Source organism: Exserohilum turcica, assembly GCF_000359705.1.
Source record: "Exserohilum turcica Et28A unplaced genomic scaffold SETTUscaffold_1, whole genome shotgun sequence".
Classification (NCBI taxonomy): Eukaryota; Fungi; Ascomycota; class Dothideomycetes; order Pleosporales; family Pleosporaceae; genus Exserohilum; species Exserohilum turcicum.
In genome coordinates this window covers 2906452-2924885 of record NW_007359914.1, presented here as the reverse complement: position 1 = coordinate 2924885, position 18434 = coordinate 2906452, and the positions used below count along the sequence as shown (strand labels likewise).

Below are 18434 nucleotides of genomic sequence, written 5' to 3'. Positions count from 1 at the left end.
GTTGCTTGTTTGTTGAAGCAAGATGAAAACCAGAATCTTCGACGAGAGCGTCAGTGCCATGAGAAGGCATGACGATCGGCTGGCGCCTTGGCAGCCGAGCACGTGCCCGGGGGAGTCGCCATCCCTGCATACGCCACAGAGTCATTGGCGGGCTAAGCGAGACCCGTCTGCGCCCGTGCGCTGCCAATACATAGTGATGACCTGATACCGAGCCAGCCGGCTGAATCAATCAATCATTCACTCTGCCGGCTTAAAGCAACAGAGCCCTTTGTCCGCACCGGACACGTTTCAGTCTCTGTGTGCTCTCGACAGGACAATTGATAAGCGGCATGGCGAGCGAAGAAGAGTACGTGATGGCTGCCCAACACCACCGTCGAAGAATGTCTCACCATGGCCCCCCCGCCCAGATTCAGTCCGCCAGGGCATGCTGTCCCGCCGCGTTACATGCATCGCAGACCTCCACCTGAGGGGTCCGACACTAACACCCGGCCTTACGCCATCTTCTTCTCTTATTTGCTGGCATGCCTGTCCGTTGCCGTCTTCATCGTCCTCAAGCTCGTCCAGCGAGCCGGGGCCCTCGAAAAGTCCAAGACAGCTCGGCCTCGCAGAAAGCATGTTTGGCTGTTTGGAGCGCTGGCCGCGGGCAGCTTGCTCACGACATGGACGCACATGTTCCGGTACTTCAAGTTCAGCTACCAGACATGGCTCCTGTGGCGGAGCTACTATGAGCTTGAGCCCCACCAAAAGCACTGGGGGCTGTGGCTCAATGAGACGAGCCTGTTCCGAGAAGCGTGGGAGACGGTCATTATAGGGAATGCTCGGTATTGGTGGTCGCATCAGATTTTCTTCTTTGCCTTGGGCCTCGGCCTGTATCTGGAGCAGAAAGGTGAGCACAACGCATGTAGTAGTACATGACGCCAACTAACAGGACAGGCGTACGGCGTGGCATCCACTACACCTGGGCGTACATGCTGCTCGGCCAGATTGTAGCCATCAGCTTCGCTACGAACCTGTTTCTCCTCACGTTGCTCTTCAGCCCCGCACCACCAGTGGCCAAACCAGCAGCGGGCAGCCAGCGGTGGATTGGTCCCTGGCTCTTGAACCTTTTCTCTATTTTTGCAACAGCGTATCCAGCCATGCAATTGGCCGATGAACACTACTGGTACCATCCCACGCATTTCATGCCTATGCTCATGGCTCCCCACGTGGCTCTGATGCTGTTGCCAGTCGCACGTGCGCTTGTGCCTGCCAGGTACTTGAGCGAAGACGTTCACTTCACTGACAAGGCCTACGACTACATGTGGGCGTTGGTCGTGGGGAATGCTGCGCTGATGTTAGCATGGACAAGTGCGACTGTGTACAACTACAGCGGACTGTCAGGCATACAGACCGCTCTGTTTGAGCATCCGGCGGTGAGCAGCGTGGGCTTCGATGTCATCTTTTGCTGGCTTACTTGGGCGAGCTGGTTTCTGACGCAGTCGGGCCTTGCTCAGGACACGAGTAGCACAAAGCGAGAACATGCTGTGGATGGAACGGGCGTTGCTCTGAATGCCAGTGGGCGTGATTTGAGCGCCAAACGCCACTAGTAGGAGGAAGATTGGTACTTGGGTCAGTGTACCAAAGGGTTACAATGACTGCGGACGAGCAGCCGTGTATGGCTCCGTGTATGGCTCCGTGGACGGGTTGGACCGTGTTTGTGCACTAGCACTAGCAGCCTTTCAGCGTTGACGTTTGCCAATTCAGTTTTGTGCAACACGGGGCGATGAGACAGTTGCAACTCTGTAAGCCGGGTGTTCCGTGTAGTAGTAGTAGGTCATGTACACCAAGTAACGGGCCGCTCGGGAACTTAGATGCACATGAATAGCGCATGTGCATGAGGTATCGACGCGGAAAAGCCGGGGGCATTCGACTCTGCCACTAGCTGGTGTTAGCTGGCTGTGGTAGTGTGAGCTGGCACAAAGGCGACGCGCTAGGCGGCACGCTGGACGGATTCCTTTGTTGTGGTTGCGTCGTAGAGGCGGAATACTTTGCTCAGAGTACCCATGCATGGGATGCGAATATCACCCCAGCGCTCCGTCATCTTGTACCGGCACGTCTTACACGACGCTGATTCATCGCCCCACGCGATACGCCCGCTGCGTCCATATTGCCTCCGGACCCGGGTCTTGTTGCCGCGTGCTTGCTTATGCTCGTCTGTGTGCATGCAACTCCGGCTCTGGTGAAGTATTGATTCTGTAAGAATAGCACCCTGCAAAGCTTCCCCAGACGGCGGGCTCGGGTTGGCTCGCTAGCGCAGCAGATGAGCTGTGAATGTCCTGAAGCAGCGCAAGCGCGCTCGAACAGGAGCATCGGCAGTCGGAATACGAATGAACAGGCGTTGGAGGGAGAGGGGTAGCAGAGTGCGAGTGGCGAAAACCACCGGCTAGCGGGATGGCGAGGGCTGGTCGACTGCCGCTTTGGGCACACACCTGACCTTTGTGCAGGCGGCACCTCGAGCCAACACCGTTGACGTCGCCGTGAGGCTGCCACATCGCGCCATGGGCAGTATACTTAAAGCCCGGCCGTGCCACTGAAAAAACAAACCACGCCCTCGCTGCCATCTATTACTTCATCCTCTGCTTGAGCCATCCACTCCCGCACCTTCTCCTGCCCACGCCTCGCAGCACATTCGACATGAAAGCCTCTTCACTCCTACTATCCCTCGCGGCCGCCGCCATTGGCAGCGCCCAGGACTGCTCACAGTCCTCGGAGCCCTACTACAACATTACCTCGAAGCCCTTCTACCTGGTGGTCACATCCGACGACGGCACAGTCAACTCGACGCTGAGCGCCTGTCACGTTGGCGCTGCGCTCGAGTCCCTCTGCCTCAGCAGCGCCAAAGCCGGCGACAGCCCTGCTGAACTGCCCGCCACTACATTCCAATTCAACACGTCCATCTACTCGCAGGCGCCCGACCCCTCGCTGGGCGTCCCGGGCATCCTGACGTGGACGCTCCAAACGAGCACCCTGAACGTCTCGTCGTCGGCTGCCTTCAACTACGACATTACCTCGAACCTGGCCGTGCCGATCCTCAGCCCAGGGAGCGACCAGCCTACGCTCGTGGCGTTCGATTCCTGCGATGATCTGGCCATCCAGGCCTATGTGCCCGGCAAGAATGACACACAGGGTGTCACCAAGGCCTTCAACCGCTGGTACGCTTGCAACACGACCTATACTAGCTACACGTACACCAATCTCGCGTGGGGTCTGGGCAAGGGAGCGCCTGACAATGAGAGTTGTGTCAAGGTTAATGTGATGAGGGTGTTTGCATAGGCTGTATGAAGCAACGATGATAATGCTAATGTATTATGAAGTAGATAGTATTAATCAGTAATTCACTCCTTATCCAAGACATGTACCAATTCATGCCTCCACTCGAGACTGCTGTCAAACGCATCTGCAGTGTCCTGGAAGAAAAAGCACCACCAACTGTACGGTTGGGAAAAAGAAACCAAGACGCCTTTTCTTTTCTTCTCCTGGACTCCTTGGTCCACGCTAACAGCACGATCCATCATGTCCGTTGCGCGCGTTAGCATTAGTGTTCCAAGTACCAGGTTCCACACCGCTTGGATTCTTTGTTTTGCGGAGCTTGTACCTTTTTCGCAGTGTTTACTTGGCTTGAGCGTTGGTGGAAATTAGTCACCATTATTCTTGCTCTGGGTGACCTTTAGAATACAAGTCACGTGATTCCGACAGCGTTGTGAGAGGCCTTTGTATCCTCGAGTATGCCTAGTATCCATAGGAAGCTCTATAAAATCAATCCGATATGCCAGCATGGCCAAGAGATTGCTGCCTCGCTTCCAGCGGCTAATTTAGAGTGAGCGAGTGCAGTAAGATTGACTTCTTCCATCATACATTGTCAGAACATAAATACGGCATGGGTAAAAAAAAGCGAACGCAACATCTACCCCCGTGACTATATGCTTACAACAACAACAACAACATGGACATGGTGTTTTCCTAGCCTTCTTTCCAAGTCCAACGCCATGACTCGGGTAGCGGTGTGAAGCGCTCTACTTCTGCACTAGTCGAGACAAACCCGGTGCATCCGAGTCGAACAAGATAACACGCCCACATCGGTATCCCAGAGCAAGGCAATGACAAGCCCAAGCCCGTCAAGTGGCTCCAGTCGATCCACTACTATATACGGCAGTAACAAGACGACAAGCTTTGCCCAGAGCGCGAAGCCTTTGGCGCCTCCCCCTCCCCGTGCAGATCCGGAGATAACCACGTAACGCGTGTCGCCAGCGTACTGCAGTCGTCATGGTGCTGGCCAGCTAACACGAATCATCACTGCCTGGTGCGGCGCCGGCTGCGACTTTGTATGCGGCAGAAAAAAACAAAACTCGCGCTTGATATTGTCGGGTGTGAAAAGCAGACATATATGCTGACAGCATCGTGGTGTGTGTGCCTTTGATTTGCTCATCTCTTCCTCATGGTTTTTTTCGCACTCCTGTTGCCTCTGGCTCTGCTATCCACACGCGTATACTCGCAGTCATCCGCTTCGTCCTCGGGCACGCTTGTCACAGCTGCCAGTGATGTGTCGGCGTTGACATCCAGCGGCCTTGCAGGTAACTCTCTAACGTGCACCCCGAGCGGACCGTCATCCAATGCGACAGTAACGACCAAGAAGCTGACGGTCATAGTAGGCCAAAGCTCTTCCACAGCCTCTACCAATGCCACGGCTTCAGCAACGACGTCGACGGTGGCATCGCCCCAGCCGACGGCCAACACGCAGTCCTGCAACGGCTATGTTGAGTTCTGCGACCGCAAGTTTTCAAACGTGTCCATGGTCGTGGCTCACAACAGTCCATTCGTCAAGCCCCACAATGCCGCCAGCAACCAGGCGTACCCCGTGTTGACGCAGCTGCACGATGGAATCCGTGGGTGTATGTATGTCAACCGCCCTCTTGACGTGTCACGTGGCTGACTGCAACGCAACAGTGCAATTCGAGACACACAAGCCCAACCAGACGTCTGCCATCCGCCTCTGCCACACGTCCTGCGACCTGCTCGACGTGGGGCTCCTATCGACGTATCTAGCGACGGTCAAAACATGGCTGGACACGAACCCCTATGAAGTCATCAGCATCATGATGGGCAACAACAACAACGACCAGTTCCGCATCGCCCCGGCAGACTACGCCTCGGCCTTTGCCGACGCAGACATGACCTCGTATCTGTGGGTTCCGCCCGCGCCCAGCATGAATCTCTCCGACTGGCCCACGCTCAGCGAAATGATACTCCAGAACAAACGCGTCGTCGTCATGCTCGACTACAACGCAAACCAGACACAAGTCCCCTGGCTCCTCGACGAATTCAGCTACCAATGGCAAACCCCCTTTTCCCCGACCGACCCCTCGTTCCCATGCACCGAGCAGCGGCCTGCAGGCCAAGCCGCCGCTGTATCCAGAAATCGCATGTACATGCTCAACCACAACCTCAACGTTGCCGTCGACCTGGCGGGGCTCTCGCAGATCCTGATTCCAGCCTACTCGCTGCTCGACCAGGTCAATGCCGTCAGTGGGAATGCGAGTGTCGGTGCGAATGTTGACAATTGCACGCAAATGTGGGATCGGCCGCCCAACTGGATCCTCGTGGATTACTACAACTATGGCAATTTCAACGGCTCTGTGTTTGAGGTGGCGGCGCGTGCGAACGGCGTGTCGTATAACCAGCAGTCGTGCTGTGGGCCCGATACGGTGAGTGAGGCGAGCGTTGGAAGACTTGGGGGGTGGATGGGCGTGGTGTGGATTGCCATGGTATTCTTGGTATGGCGATGACGGATACATCGGGGGTTCTTTTTCTTTTTTTCTTTTTGGTTTCAAGCATACACAAATAACGAGGCGTTTGAGCGTTGAGGATTACTGTCCATGTTAGCATATGATTAGCGCGCAGTAAGTGTGTAGAATCCCAATCTTACATACTTTCTCACATCTTGGCTGTACACCCCAGCAATTCATAACTGTGTGATATTCTGGTCTCATGGGTATCTCATCTACGTATGAAATCATACCTCTGCGCTTCACCTCGTCGGCGCCACGCTCGCATATTCTCCTTTTCCAGCATATTCCCGTTCGAAGAAATGGTAATTTGACTTTTCCCCTTTGCTTAGCCTCTCATACTCGTTTCTCCTCGAATAATTGACTCCTAGAAGACCATCTCATGTGGTCTCTCGCCACTCCTCAAACTAAAGCTCGCACCCAGGTAATCCGTCAACCCCTCTGTCGCCTTGACGCTCGCCAAAACCACCTTGTCTAGCTTTTTCTGATCCTCGACTCTCTTGACATCGACTTCCTTCTTGGCCTGGCCCTCTTCCTTGCCCTCAAAGAATTCATCATCGTCATCCTTCTTCTCCCTCGCCCAGTACTCGTCGCCGCTCGCGCGCTCCACGACTTCCTTGGCATCGGCGTCGCTTTCAAGGGCTGACATGTCGACGACAGTCGAGGTGGCAATGACGTAGCGGTGGTTCACGCGGCGCATGGGCACACCGTTGATCTTGAAGGGACCGGTGACGAGCAGAGTTCCCTGCGTGAGGTGGCGCACGAGGACTACGCGTTTGCCGCGGTAGCGACCGGACAGGATGATGAGGACTGTGCCTGGCTGGACGAGCGAGTCGCGGTATTTTGTGCTGTGGGGGGTCTTTCGCGCCTGGGTCACCAATGTGTCAAACTTGGCCTTTTTTTCTTCTTCTGCTTTTTTGGAAATCACCCGTATTTCTTTACATACCTTTTTCATTTGCGCCTCCTCGTCGGCGGCATAGTACTTTGATGCTTTTTGGTCCGACATGTTGTGTGTGGTAGGGATTGGTTTTCTACAGGAAATGTCAATTAGAATTATTCGCAAAATAAAAAGATGCCTCTGCGTAGTGAGAAAAGACTTACAGTTGATTGCGATGCCTGGTCGCGTCTCGAAATGCGTTGGACCTGTGCGAGGGTTTCGCTAAGGTCAGCCCTACGAGTGGCGCTAAAGTGGTCGTCCCCGCAATGTAATCGCTTTACCTATACTTGCGCCTGCATAACACTCTGATCAATCCTCGACTGGACTGGACTGCGAACCGCTAACTCGAGCACTGCCCACATTCGTTTTTACGATGATAGAACAGATTCTATTCCTAATTAAATCAACACCAAAAAACTGCCCAACCACCAGTGGATGGCAGGGGTATCGTCAAAAAATGTCAACCCACGCTGCAAAAAAATCCACGCCATGCTAACAAATTGACGCCGAATATGAGACATGTTCCGCCCACCCGCCCTAGACCGATCCCATCACATTAGGTATATCGCCGTCGTATGCGTCCGTAGGTGTATCGTGTTGCTCATCTATTTCCTAGCATCGCTATCCCGCCTATTGCTGGGGGCAATACTGCTGGCAGCAATGCTGACAACGTCGCTCATGCTGTCCTGATCGCGCTGGTAACTGTATTGCATGCCCGAGCCTGGGCCCTTGAAGCCGTTATCCCAAGCCGAGATGCGCGAAAGAAGCCTAGCCACGATTAAAACAGTTCTCGGGATGCAACAACAACCATATGCGCATGTGACGGCAATCGGAGTGAGGGCGCTCACCGATCGTCTGGGGGACCGTAGAGGTCTTCGGGAATGAGTTCGTACTCGCCCTCGTTGGGCAGGTAAAAGGCGGAGGCGGCCATGCCAATGGACGTGAGGATGAGCATGGTCCAGCTGGCAGTGCACAGAGACCACGAGAGGTCAAGGTGCCAGCCTTTCCAGAAGCGTTCGTCGTGGTCGAAGAGGAAAGCCTGGAGAGTGAGTTTCTAGTTTCTGGCGGTGCGAGGGCGAACAAGCACTTACTACAATGGCCATGGCAGCACACTGAACGAGGGCGCTAAACGACAAGACGCCCACGGCGACCTGCCATCCAGCAGCCCTGCGCTGTACGCCGCCCGAGATGATGACGACAAAGGCGACAATGGCGCACAGTTCGACGACGACACCAAACGAGGTGAGGAAGCCAACGGTGCGCCACATGTTGCAGAACGAAGGGTCCTTTGTGCAGTCGCTCGACTTGGGAAATGGAACACAGGTACCCGTGACGGCGGAGCAGCGAGTGTGCAGGCCGTACGAGTATTCGCGCTCGCCGTTGGGGCTATAGCTGACCCAGCGCGGCATCGAGATGCTGGCAATGGTCATGACGGTGCCTGCCATGTGTTAGGCTCAATACGGCCTTCTTGTCCATGGGCGAGTGCTGCTTACAGGCCAGGGTGAGGGCGAGACCGGCGGCATACACGGTTCTTCGCGTCATGGCGATGGCGTAGCAAGAGAAAAAAACTGGTCCAAAGGGACAAGAAGCGCGCCGGGACTCGCAGTGGCGGGCGAGGGCGAGTTGCGGGGGATGTTGAAGATGGAGGTGAGATGGGATTGTGCACTGAGACAGAAGAGCAACGCTGGGGCTGAGGGCACACGCCAGCGACAGGCTGGGCAGAGGCACAGGAGGGTGCAGGCGCGGTGGTTGTGGTGGTGGAGCGGAGGCGGCCGCCAGTCGAGGAGATAGTGTGGGTACAAGGCGCGAAATAAAGCAGCCACACCAAGCAGGCCGCCAGGTGACGAATGCAGCAGGTAGGCAGGCAGGCAAACGAAGATGCGGGGATGCAGCGATATGGCGGGGGGTGTTTTGGTCACTACGCGAAAGCCGGCATTGTGATTGCAGCGCTATGGGCGATGGAGGGTGAAACGAGGCGTCCTTCAGGCCCTTGTTTGTTGGGGATGGTTGTGGCCTTGGTCGTTATTGAGAGAGGGGGCGAACAGGAATGGCGGCGCGCGCATTCGGTCGATGACGACAGGGGCGGCCCACTCCCCGCCCAGACACCCACACATGCTTCTCGCTCTCTCACCACTCACACGCAACGCGAATGCTCAGCTTCAACCTTTCTCGTCCATTCTCTTCATCTGCCCTGGTCACCATCATCACCACCACCATCACCGCCATCATCGCCATGCCCGTCACGCGCCGCCGCCGTCGCCATGGACCATCCCCCTGCCCTCAGTGGAACTAGCTCCGCGGCATGCCATTGTCAAATGGCGGTGTCAAATTCCATGCTCGCGCAGCACATCGCATGCCATCGCCGATGGACGCCTCGCATCACTATTACATTACCCACACACCAGACTGCCCTCGCACTCGCCCGTCCCGTCAGCTTCACTTAGCTGTGCTTGCACTCGCACCTGTGCTGGCTGCCCCGGAAATCTCTGCACATCACGCGTTGTCTGCTCTTATACCGGGCTGCACTTGTGTTGAGCGGTTTTGGCGCTGATACAGAGATAAGGAGACGGTCACGCACACGCTCGCCGCCGATCCCCATGACGCCACATGTCGGCAAACACGTGGGGCAGACACTGTCTTTCTGTCGTTGTTGTCGCCGTCGCCGCAGCGCCTGTCTGTCTCTCTGCTACTCGCTCGTCGACACGGCCATCCCCCCCAGACCGTGGCCAAACAACCGTTGCAACTACATCCTTCGCGCGGCGCATCGCACCGCATCCCAATCTCGCCGTGCATCGACCCCACACTGCACCCGTATGCAGCGCTATATTGGGCGGCCATGTCGTGCATGTGCAGTCATTATCTCGAATTGATAACGACGCACAGTGCCGCCCGCCATTGGTGAGCCGCCAACGCCCTCGTCGTCCGAGCTGAGCACGGTTGGGGAAGCCCGCAGGTCTCGACTCTAGCCACCCGCCTGTACACCTACATGTGTAGTGTGGACCCTGGTCAACGGCATGCATGCGCGTTAGTCTTGTGTGTCTGGACAGGAGACGCAGTTAGAAGAGGGCGTCGTGTGCATGTCGCTTGGCCTGCTCCTGGGGCCTCTGCAGCATCTCGTAGCAGAGGATAGAGGCCGCAACGCTGACGTTCAGACTGTCGACGCCCACCTCGCCCGCCCCTCGTCCATGCGGGATGCCCACCTTGTAATGCGCGAGATTCAACAAGCTATTGCGCAGTCCGGTCCCTTCGGCGCCCATCATGAGTATCGTAGGATGCTCCGCCACCGGGCTGTGGTCCGGAGAAAGCCGCGTCGTGCTTCGAGCAATGGTATATGCTACCCTGGCAGATGCCGCCTCGGCACTCGACACAGCAGCAGACGCCGCGCGGGGCACTGCATCGCTCGCGTAGATGCGCCAGCCTGCTCGCGAGCTCTTGCCCAGGAAATCGTTGGGCTCGCTTACCCTGAAGACCGGCAGCGCCTCTGCGGCCCCGGCCGACGCCTTGACCGCAATTTGACTCCAGTTTGCCGTGTGGTGCGTCGGCGTCACAATGGCATCGGCCCCTAGCACGTACGCTGACCGCGCAATGGCTCCAAGATTGCCCTCGTCGACCTGAACCGGTTAGTTTTGTATAGTACCCATAGTGGCCAGTGCCGACCTACAACGCCATCAACATAGAGGATCAGGGGGTGTCTCCAGCCATCCGACTTGTACGAGTACACCTCCTGCCTGCCATTGACCTGCAGATCCTCTGCGCTTTGGCTTCCCAGCGCCAGTCTAAACGTTTGATCCTGTATCGATGCCGTCTTGAGCTCTGTAATCGGCGGCACAGGCAGCGGTGACGATTCCAAAATCACCCCGTTGTGCGGACGTCCGCTGCTCGCCTTGTCCATTGCCCGCAGGTACTCGTCCCCTACTTCTTGCATCAGGGGGAAAAGCTTGTGTGCTCGAATTTGCGCCATGAGTCCGTCTCTGCTTGCTCCCCGCGAGTGCACATAGAGTTTGTAGAATTTGCGTCGGTTGGCCTTGATAGCGGCGAGGACGCTCGAGTGTCCGTAGATGAATTCCGACGCCGCCGTGGTGTAGGGAAACGAGTCTGGTCCACGCACTGTTTTGTTCACAGTCTCGGTCGTGCTTCTCCCTCCAGACGGAACAAACCTGGGTTCGTCTCTGCTGAGTTGCTCCCGTGCCGGTGGTGCGCCTCTTGTATCCGTACGGCTAGAAGGGCGCCATGGACTGTCCGGTGAATCGCGCGTATCCCTCCTGCGCTCAGGGTGAAAGGCTTCCTCTCTGCCATCCCTTTGCGAAAACCTTGCAGGATACCTTTCCCCCTTCACATCACGCGGACCTGCCCTTGCACCATCGCTATAATCTCGTCCTGCGGGTGAGCGTATCCCTCTTCCCTTCTCATACCTCTCTCCATCTCGCCGTCGTTCTTCAAACCGGTCGAATCCTGTTCGTCTTTCTCTTGCATGCCTGAAAGTCCCTTCGCTCCGGTTACTCTCTTCATCCCAGCTATTTTGAGAGCGCGGCGCCCTGAAAGGCCGTTCCTGGAATGACCGTTCCTGGAATGATCGTGTCTCGTGTCGACCCCGCTCAATGGCCGATGTGATGGATTTGTGCCGCCGCTGGCATGCCCATGCGCCATTGACTCGCGACGCTATCACATGTAATTGCCAAGGGCCTTGGGGGCGGGAAAGGAGGCGCATAACAGGCACTGTGGTGATATACAAAATAGAGAAAAAAAATCTTGTGTCTTGCGGCAGCGGCGGTGGTGGTTCGGGAGTTCTAACGATGTCGGGAATTTTTTTGCGAGGGCAATTGGAATTTGGCTGTTTGGGGTTAGCCTGGTGAATGCTTGCGCTAGTGGACAGCATCAGCACGGCCAATCAGCATGTAGTACCTCGTTGCCTTTAACTTTTCAGATGCATACCACTTTGAGAAAAGAGTGTTGCTTGGTTGCTCATTTGCAAGCCATCTCATTCATATCTGGGTGCGTGACTAGGAGTGTCTTTATCTGATATCCTGTATAATCATGTACTGTTACATGCCCAAGTAGCCTAGTGCTTATATCAAGCAAACCTACTATGCCCAACACATCACGCTGTATACCTTTGTGCCCTCGTACTCGCTTGTCGAACCTAATCTCGCCTCGTCATACTGATCGATTCAAAAAGTAACCAGCCTTCTGGACCGATGTAAGCTCCAATTTGCAGGTATTTTTTCAGAAAATCTCTATGACGTGACGTAGAATTAATTAGCTTTTCGTATTTCAAAAGGTCACGTAGCCGGCTATGTCTACCTCTACCTCTTTACCATCCGACAGGTGCCCAGCGTCTTTTCTAGTGTGTAGGCTATGCTGATAATTTGTTGAGTTGCTACGCAGCCTTGTAGCCACTTTGCAACTCTCTTTGAACTGCATAAGAACTCTGTATTCTTTGCAGATGCATGCGGGGTTGTTTTAGTGTTGAGTAGGCTGTAGGACCCGTTATCTGTCAGACCAAATAGAAGCATGTATTGGACGCCATTCACACACACACGGCTGACGGAGTGCACCCTAAGTGTATAGGTGTAGAGACAGCTGAGAGGCAATGCCTTCCCCTGGATTAGATGCGCCAATCGGACTTGTTTGCCGTACGCCACAGGACGTTCTTCGCCCAATTGGAAGCGTGTCCGTACGCCACATAAGAGGCTTTTAACTTTCCATAAATGCATGTGTGCTGGAGCGTTGATTACGTTCCACTGCTAACTAGTTCACCAGTCACGGCGCTTAGCCTTCATCCACTCTGTGGGGAGGCGAGCCAGCTACCATGTTCACTCCGTGAGCTCTTTTCAAACAGCAATCGTTAACATTGAGGACTATATGAACATTTTGGCCAATCAATCGGCAGTGCACAACAAAATAAATAACATGGTACAATACCTCTTACATCAACCTACTGTGCCGGTGCTGCCAGCTAACCCTTTTGCACTGCACCGTGGGTCTATCCTCTAGCCCCTCACTCTTTATAGAAGCGTTCTAGAATTTTGTAGTATGTACGTTCAGAATCTTTGCAGCAAGAAGGGCACTAGCTGCATAATTCTCCATGTAGCATCTTGCAAGACGAGTAACAGTTTCCACCGCATCTTTTGACTTCTTTATCCAAACGACAGCTGCGGTTCTTGAATTGAACCAAGAATCCTTGAGAGCATCGAAGCCCATCAGCTCATGTAGATCCTAATTGCAAAGACGAAGAAGTTAAGATCAACAAATGTCATAACAATGGGATGGGCAGTCTGTGCAGCTGAGTCGTTTAAACGGTGTGATTGGGCCGTATGGGCGCTGATCGTAGTAGAAAGAAGCAGAATGGAGTGGTTATCTTTAGGGGTTTATTAAGCAATGCCAAAGCTTGATGTAGCCCCATTACTCTCTAATTCATGGATATTCTTTCTGTTGCGTCTATTAACTTATTCCTTTGGTGTTCAAGTGGTTGTGGATGAACGATGGCTCAGTCCTTGTCACTTCATCATTATTGCGATAGAGCGAAATTCCCCAGATGGTTCCTACCAACGCTGATGCTGGGCTGGACACAGACTAGAAGCCAGTTTTTCGTATTGAACGGTCGAATGCGAAGCTTTGAAAATAGAGTTTAGTTTACTTGGGTTGCGGGCGGACACGGGGACGAGAGAGCCGGAAACCAGAAGCACAGCCCGAGCTGACAGGGAACGCCTGACTCTTGACCTATTGTGGTTATGTGGCTGATGTTAGCATGAAATAGATTGTATACGGTAGCGAAACTAAGCCATTGTGGCGTTCATGAACGCGAACCAACGTAGTGTGATTCCTGTTCAGCCAATGTTTGGGATCAAAGCCACAAGCCAAGCGAAGGAGTGGTGTTCAGACGGTTCTCAAATGGGTGTGCGCGTTAGCGGAAAGGGCTAGAGATGCTGCTTACAGGTCAAACGCAATAAAGCCATAAACCAGTCCACGGCTTCGTCTCCCCTTCCCCGATCAATGTCTCGTAAGCTAGCCTTGTTTCAGAAGGCCTATTAGCTGTGCTTCGGGTGATTATGCCGCCAGAAGACATCATTCCATTTGCTTTTGCGTGTTTCACTTGTCTCTATCCCTCCGGTAGACCTAATTGCAGGCTTATATATCACCCACGGAATTATCAGCTGAATCGTGCCGTTTTCAAGCACCTGAGTCGAGGCAATCTGTGGCTTTGGACAAGCCGCGATTCTCAGACGCTTCTCGACTAATCGGTACTTCTTCCCGCTCCTACTAATCGCTGCATCTTATTTAATATCTGCAGCTTCTGTCGACATGTAATATTCTTTCACAGTACCGAGTTTCCCTATCGTTAACGTACCCCCCCCCCCCCAAATTCCTCTCGGAGACCACATACGGCTTTCCTTTCATATTGGCATCATGAACACTACATCTGAATTAGTGGGCACATTCCCCCCGCCACCAGGAGTAACACCAAACTTCATCAATCCTGAAAGCACCGCGTCTCAAGTCGTGCTCTGCACGATCCTGACCCTGGTTTTCATGATCCCATTTTTCGTTCTGCGAATGTACACCAAAAAGTATATTCTCAAGCGTATTGATCCGGAAGATTGTAAGTATAGAGTATATCCAGTTCCAGATACTGAGGCTAAGTATCAAGATTCGATAATCCTTGCCGTGGTGCGTAGTTTATAACGAACTTTGCGTCCAGCAGCGCACTGACGGTTGTGTCTGTTTATTAGCTCTTTGCCTTGATGTATTCGATCATAAATCTGCTACGTAAAGCAAGCCAGTCCCCCATTCGCTAGATCATGTCTAATCAATCTTGTAGAGCTGAAGAACGGCGTTGGACGGCACATATGGGATGTCACCCTTCCACAGTTCAAGCGGTTCATTATTGTACGTATGAAAACGCCTTCGGTATATGGAATTCTCTCAGCATACCCACTTACTCATTGTCGTCCTCATAACGTAGACAGGAATTCCTTCTGGGATATCTTACACCCTCTCATCCCTCTTCGTTAAAGTCTCACTCGGGCAGTTCTATATCCGAGTCTCACTGGATAAGTTTTTCAAGGTGGTAACATACATCATTATCTTTGTTTGTGTGTGTTACAACCTATTGGGAGGTTTTAGCTTTGTGTGGTTTTGCCGCCCAATTCATAAGCTATGGGATTTCGCCGTTCAGGGACATTGTGTCAATATGAACGCAGCTTTCAAAACGCTCTCTGCGCTCAACGTTGCAACCGACGTGGCGCTTCTGATCTTACCGATTTGGTTGATGTGGAGTATGCATCTACCATTTTGGAAGAAAGTAGGGACTGTGTTCATTCTTATGACGGGTTCATTGTACGTCTCTCGCAGTGGGATAGCGAATGTTGGTTGATTATCATACAGTGTTTGCGCCGTGAGTATCATTTGGATGGCTATAATGCCCTCATTGGTGCAGCAGCATGATGCAACATATACCAATGTGCAAAGCGTCAAATGGTGGTGCGTATCATCCATTCTATTATTACGTGGTTATCTTGCTGACACCAGCTCTCCCAGCCTCATCCATACCTATGTCGCCATTATATGCGCCTGTATGCCATTGTTACATAGTTACGCTCGGCATCGCTTTCCCCGCCTCTTTCCAACAAACGAAGGACACGGTCAGGGCTTAGTTCTGATTACTAGATGCAACATATCGCTACCTAGTACCGACCCAGAAGCATCCCCAGTGGAAACAATGTCGAACCTAGATTTTGGGCATGGAAAATGTAATTCATCTTGATTCAAGGATGACCTGAAATTCAAATGCAACTGGAAAAAAGTATGGTGGAGTTGATGACGGATGGTTGACCTAGATTCGAGCGCTATCTGAGGCCGAAATCCGTCTGGTAGGCTCAGCTCACACAAATTGAGCACGGTGGTCGTCCCGCAGTCGGTCAATACTACCCATCTATATTTCAATCCAAGTGCCACGGATCTAGCAACCCATGCCGTCTCTTTGAACAGGAAATTTCAGCTTAAGCAAGTGGTGAGGGGTGCCGGATAGCGATAGCTAAAGAAAGAAAGATGCCTGACAGAATTCATACAAAACATACTACAAATACCGCTTTTCTATTGGCAACGGAAGACCTGTACCGTGAGGTCACCGCGTGGAAGAACCATCCCATTGCCAGCATAGCCTTCTTTAACAGTTGGAAAGTTGCTTGTGGTTCTACCATCAAGGCTGATAAAGTTCAAAGGCTCAAATCTGAACTGGTCTAGTATCGTCGCAACTGCTCCAAGGACCTCTTGCTTTGCAAAATTGCGGCCGGGACAGATACTTTTACCACCGCCAAAAGGGAAGAGCTTGCCCGCCGAGCCCGCTGTGGAGAAAACTGTTTTCTGAGTCGCAGCATCAAAGGCCAGGTACCAATCCACATGAAACATATTGGCCGGTACGCCGGGCCATAGACGGTCATCATGATGACACACCCAAGAAGGAGCTTGTACGGCGTCTTCCTTGCACATCTTGATACTGCCTTCTCACTTTCCCAAAGGTACTATTAAATCTTCCGTGAGTTCTCGGGTCATAGGAGCATCTAAATAGAGCCTCATCATTTCATGGAGGATATTGTTAAGGAGAGGGAGAGTGAGCAGTTTGGGGATGTTCATGTTGTCTTCTTTAGTTTGTGAAGCAGCTACCTCTTCCAGAACTCTCGACAACAGGGTGGGGTTTCCTTTTGGCTTTAGCAAATACAGAAGCATCCACCCAATGCATAAAATGGCGTTGCCGCTAAGGCCAAACATAGTGCTGAGATCTGCAGAAGCTCTGGCGCGTTGTACTCATTCCCAAGTCGCGGTACAATATGCGGCGAGCTCTGTAGAACCAACTTACAAAGTCAGTATGCCAAGCGATAGGCCCCATTGGGTCTGTTATATGTCCTCGATGTTTGTTGTGAGTCAATTTGTGCCAATCCGCCATCCGCGAGATTGCTCGCGTACATCATATATATCACCGGCAGCCCAGCTGGGAAGTTAGAGCTTAGCGGGCACTTTGGCACGATTAACTGAGCTGCGCTACCTTCACATAATAAGCGTTTCTAAAGTTACGGTCTAGGTTCTATCACCTCTTAGTAGACAAAGCACTCTTCGATTGCTATTAATCGCACGTCTTGAAGTTATCAACAGTCAAAGACTAGCATATAATATGCTAGAAACAGCAATTTGACCTGGTTAGCCGCCTCTAACGCGGTAGAAGCTCAGCGAGCCATAAGTGCCTTCTACTCGGCAGACCAACATGGTAACCTAAAAGTACCTCTACTAGAATCTCTCAACCAAGGCAATAACGGTTGGTGGGCCGTTGCCAACAAAACAGTACTGCAATACTCTTCGCTAGTCGGAGTGAAGCTACAAGGGCTATTCAGAGATTGTGGCATAACATTCTCATTTAAGATCTTATATACTAACTTTTCCTCTTCAAATGTTATACACAATGTTCCTCCGCACGAAGCATTGGCATAAATCGGAACGCCGATGCCTACAAACCAGACTGATCCCTGTCCTAGAATTGCAATTCAGGTTGCAAAGGAAATGCCAGTAAGTTCTTTCCTCGAATGGAAACGACCAGAGCTGAAACCTCAGTAAGATGTAGAGAAGCGAAATGTGATATGACTTGTATGCGGCACTGTCGTTTCGATAAGAGGCCGCCCAATTAAACTTTCTTTTACATCTACAGCTTGCGAATCATACGTCTCTTCATATGGTTCCCTTTCGCCAGCGGCTACAACAATAGCAACAAGCTTCGCCCATAGATGATTTCATCTATGGCGATACCGCACCCTTCAATTACACTTTTCCGCGAGATTAGCAACCGTATAGGATTCCGAAATCGCTACCAGCTCACAATGATACCCAATCCCATTCTTCAAACCTCGGAGTTTCTATACTTGATGACCAACGCAAATACATTCCAACCTCTAAGATGCATAGAGACTCTTCCCCCTAGATTATCCACACCACAAGGCTAGAGCACTATCAATGATTGCATACAGATGAGTTTCACAATATCTACAGTTACCTGAGGAGAGAATATATGCAAGTCTTCCCTTCATCTGAAAACACTAAAACTTTACTTTTAGCTTTTCTACTAGATAGTTTCCATTTCTTCATATCTTTTGAATCTTTTACTTACTATCCATTTATACTTTCATATTTCTGATATTTTAAATCGTTTGAAATTTTTTATTGTTCGTAATATTCTGAATATCTTAATATACGTGATATCCTGAATATTGTTATAAATTCAGATATCGTGAGTTATTATTATACGTAACGTATGTGGCAAGCGAGCGCCGCAGGCAAGCGAGCGCCGCACCCCACCAAACCTGCGCACCTCTCCTATCTCAACGAACAATGGCTCAACGTAGCGCTACTCAATTAGCTTTGAATAAAGCAGATATTCAGCTTGCTATTTCTTCTATTAATCTCTATTAAACACAAAGTAATCGTCGCGCTGCTGCTGTCTACAACGTGTCTAAACGAACAATCCGCCACCGACGCGCTGGTATACCTGCTCGACGCGATTGCCAGCCTAACTCAAAGAAGCTCACTAAGCTAGAAGAGGAGGTGATAGTTGATCATATACTTGATCTAGATCTACGTGGATTTGCGCCCACGTATGCTGCTGTGCGCGATATGGCTGATAAGCTGCTGGC

The 18434-nt window shown here is 52.3% G+C and overlaps 9 protein-coding genes across 9 annotated transcripts; 4 read left to right on the top strand and 5 right to left on the bottom strand.

Annotated features, from left to right (window-relative positions):
- The first annotated feature begins 311 nt into the window (after positions 1-311).
- SETTUDRAFT_162569 (uncharacterized protein) lies at positions 312-1984 on the top strand. The gene is made up of 2 exons (XM_008022807.1): positions 312-886; positions 934-1984. The coding sequence occupies exons 1-2, from the start codon at positions 391-393 to the stop codon at positions 1584-1586; spliced, it is 1149 nt and encodes a 382-aa protein (XP_008020998.1). The 5' UTR covers positions 312-390; the 3' UTR covers positions 1587-1984.
- Positions 1985-2617: 633 nt separating this feature from the next.
- Positions 2618-3390, top strand: SETTUDRAFT_162568 (uncharacterized protein). The gene has a single exon (XM_008022806.1). The coding sequence runs from the start codon at positions 2674-2676 to the stop codon at positions 3310-3312; it is 639 nt and encodes a 212-aa protein (XP_008020997.1). The 5' UTR covers positions 2618-2673; the 3' UTR covers positions 3313-3390.
- Positions 3391-4474: 1084 nt separating this feature from the next.
- On the top strand, positions 4475-5822 carry SETTUDRAFT_18683 (uncharacterized protein; the record flags this gene model as incomplete). The annotated part of the gene is made up of 2 exons (XM_008021927.1): positions 4475-4928; positions 4984-5822. The coding sequence occupies 2 exons, from the start codon at positions 4475-4477 to the stop codon at positions 5820-5822; spliced, it is 1293 nt and encodes a 430-aa protein (XP_008020118.1).
- A 323-nt stretch (positions 5823-6145) lies between these two features.
- SETTUDRAFT_162567 (uncharacterized protein) lies at positions 6146-6883 on the bottom strand. The gene is made up of 2 exons (XM_008022805.1): positions 6769-6883; positions 6146-6690 (listed from the first exon to the last, which is right to left on the bottom strand). Exons 1-2 carry the CDS (start codon positions 6826-6828, stop codon positions 6190-6192), a joined length of 561 nt encoding a protein of 186 aa, XP_008020996.1. The 5' UTR covers positions 6829-6883; the 3' UTR covers positions 6146-6189.
- A 250-nt stretch (positions 6884-7133) lies between these two features.
- On the bottom strand, positions 7134-8384 carry SETTUDRAFT_162566 (uncharacterized protein). The gene is made up of 3 exons (XM_008022804.1): positions 8253-8384; positions 7851-8197; positions 7134-7798 (listed from the first exon to the last, which is right to left on the bottom strand). Exons 1-3 carry the CDS (start codon positions 8299-8301, stop codon positions 7604-7606), a joined length of 591 nt encoding a protein of 196 aa, XP_008020995.1. The 5' UTR covers positions 8302-8384; the 3' UTR covers positions 7134-7603.
- A 1431-nt stretch (positions 8385-9815) lies between these two features.
- SETTUDRAFT_134027 (uncharacterized protein) lies at positions 9816-11062 on the bottom strand (the record flags this gene model as incomplete). Its single annotated transcript, XM_008022803.1, has 3 exons — positions 10421-11062; positions 10138-10370; positions 9816-10074 (listed from the first exon to the last, which is right to left on the bottom strand). The coding sequence occupies exons 1-3, from the start codon at positions 10718-10720 to the stop codon at positions 9816-9818; spliced, it is 792 nt and encodes a 263-aa protein (XP_008020994.1). The 5' UTR covers positions 10721-11062.
- A 34-nt stretch (positions 11063-11096) lies between these two features.
- SETTUDRAFT_162563 (uncharacterized protein) lies at positions 11097-11712 on the bottom strand (the record flags this gene model as incomplete). Its single annotated transcript, XM_008022802.1, has 1 exon — positions 11097-11712. A coding segment is annotated over exon 1 (310 nt), but the record flags the coding sequence as incomplete, so codon positions are not given.
- Positions 11713-14166: 2454 nt separating this feature from the next.
- SETTUDRAFT_30506 (uncharacterized protein) lies at positions 14167-15204 on the top strand (the record flags this gene model as incomplete). Its single annotated transcript, XM_008022041.1, has 7 exons — positions 14167-14359; positions 14381-14427; positions 14490-14526; positions 14579-14646; positions 14723-14852; positions 14936-15096; positions 15145-15204. 7 exons carry the CDS (start codon positions 14167-14169, stop codon positions 15202-15204), a joined length of 696 nt encoding a protein of 231 aa, XP_008020232.1.
- Positions 15205-15852: 648 nt separating this feature from the next.
- Positions 15853-16248, bottom strand: SETTUDRAFT_30505 (uncharacterized protein; the record flags this gene model as incomplete). Its single annotated transcript, XM_008022040.1, has 1 exon — positions 15853-16248. The coding sequence occupies one exon, from the start codon at positions 16246-16248 to the stop codon at positions 15853-15855; it is 396 nt and encodes a 131-aa protein (XP_008020231.1).
- Between the last annotated feature and the right edge of the window lie 2186 nt (positions 16249-18434).

Excerpts from the sequence above, each read along its gene's own strand:
- SETTUDRAFT_162569 (XM_008022807.1), top strand. The coding sequence starts at position 391 with ATGGCCCCCCCGCCCAGATTCAGTCCGCCAGGGCATGCTGTCCCGCCG. Across the intron at positions 887-933 it reads CCTGTATCTGGAGCAGAAAG|GCGTACGGCGTGGCATCCAC; the intron begins GTGAGCACAACG and ends CTAACAGGACAG.
- SETTUDRAFT_162568 (XM_008022806.1), top strand. The coding sequence starts at position 2,674 with ATGAAAGCCTCTTCACTCCTACTATCCCTCGCGGCCGCCGCCATTGGC.
- SETTUDRAFT_162567 (XM_008022805.1), bottom strand. The coding sequence starts at position 6,828 with ATGTCGGACCAAAAAGCATCAAAGTACTATGCCGCCGACGAGGAGGCG. Across the intron at positions 6,691-6,768 it reads AGGAGGCGCAAATGAAAAAG|GCGCGAAAGACCCCCCACAG; the intron begins GTATGTAAAGAA and ends TTGGTGACCCAG.
- SETTUDRAFT_162566 (XM_008022804.1), bottom strand. The coding sequence starts at position 8,301 with ATGACGCGAAGAACCGTGTATGCCGCCGGTCTCGCCCTCACCCTGGCC. Across the intron at positions 8,198-8,252 it reads TCTCGCCCTCACCCTGGCCT|GCACCGTCATGACCATTGCC; the intron begins GTAAGCAGCACT and ends AACACATGGCAG. Across the intron at positions 7,799-7,850 it reads GTGCTGCCATGGCCATTGTA|GCTTTCCTCTTCGACCACGA; the intron begins GTAAGTGCTTGT and ends CTCACTCTCCAG.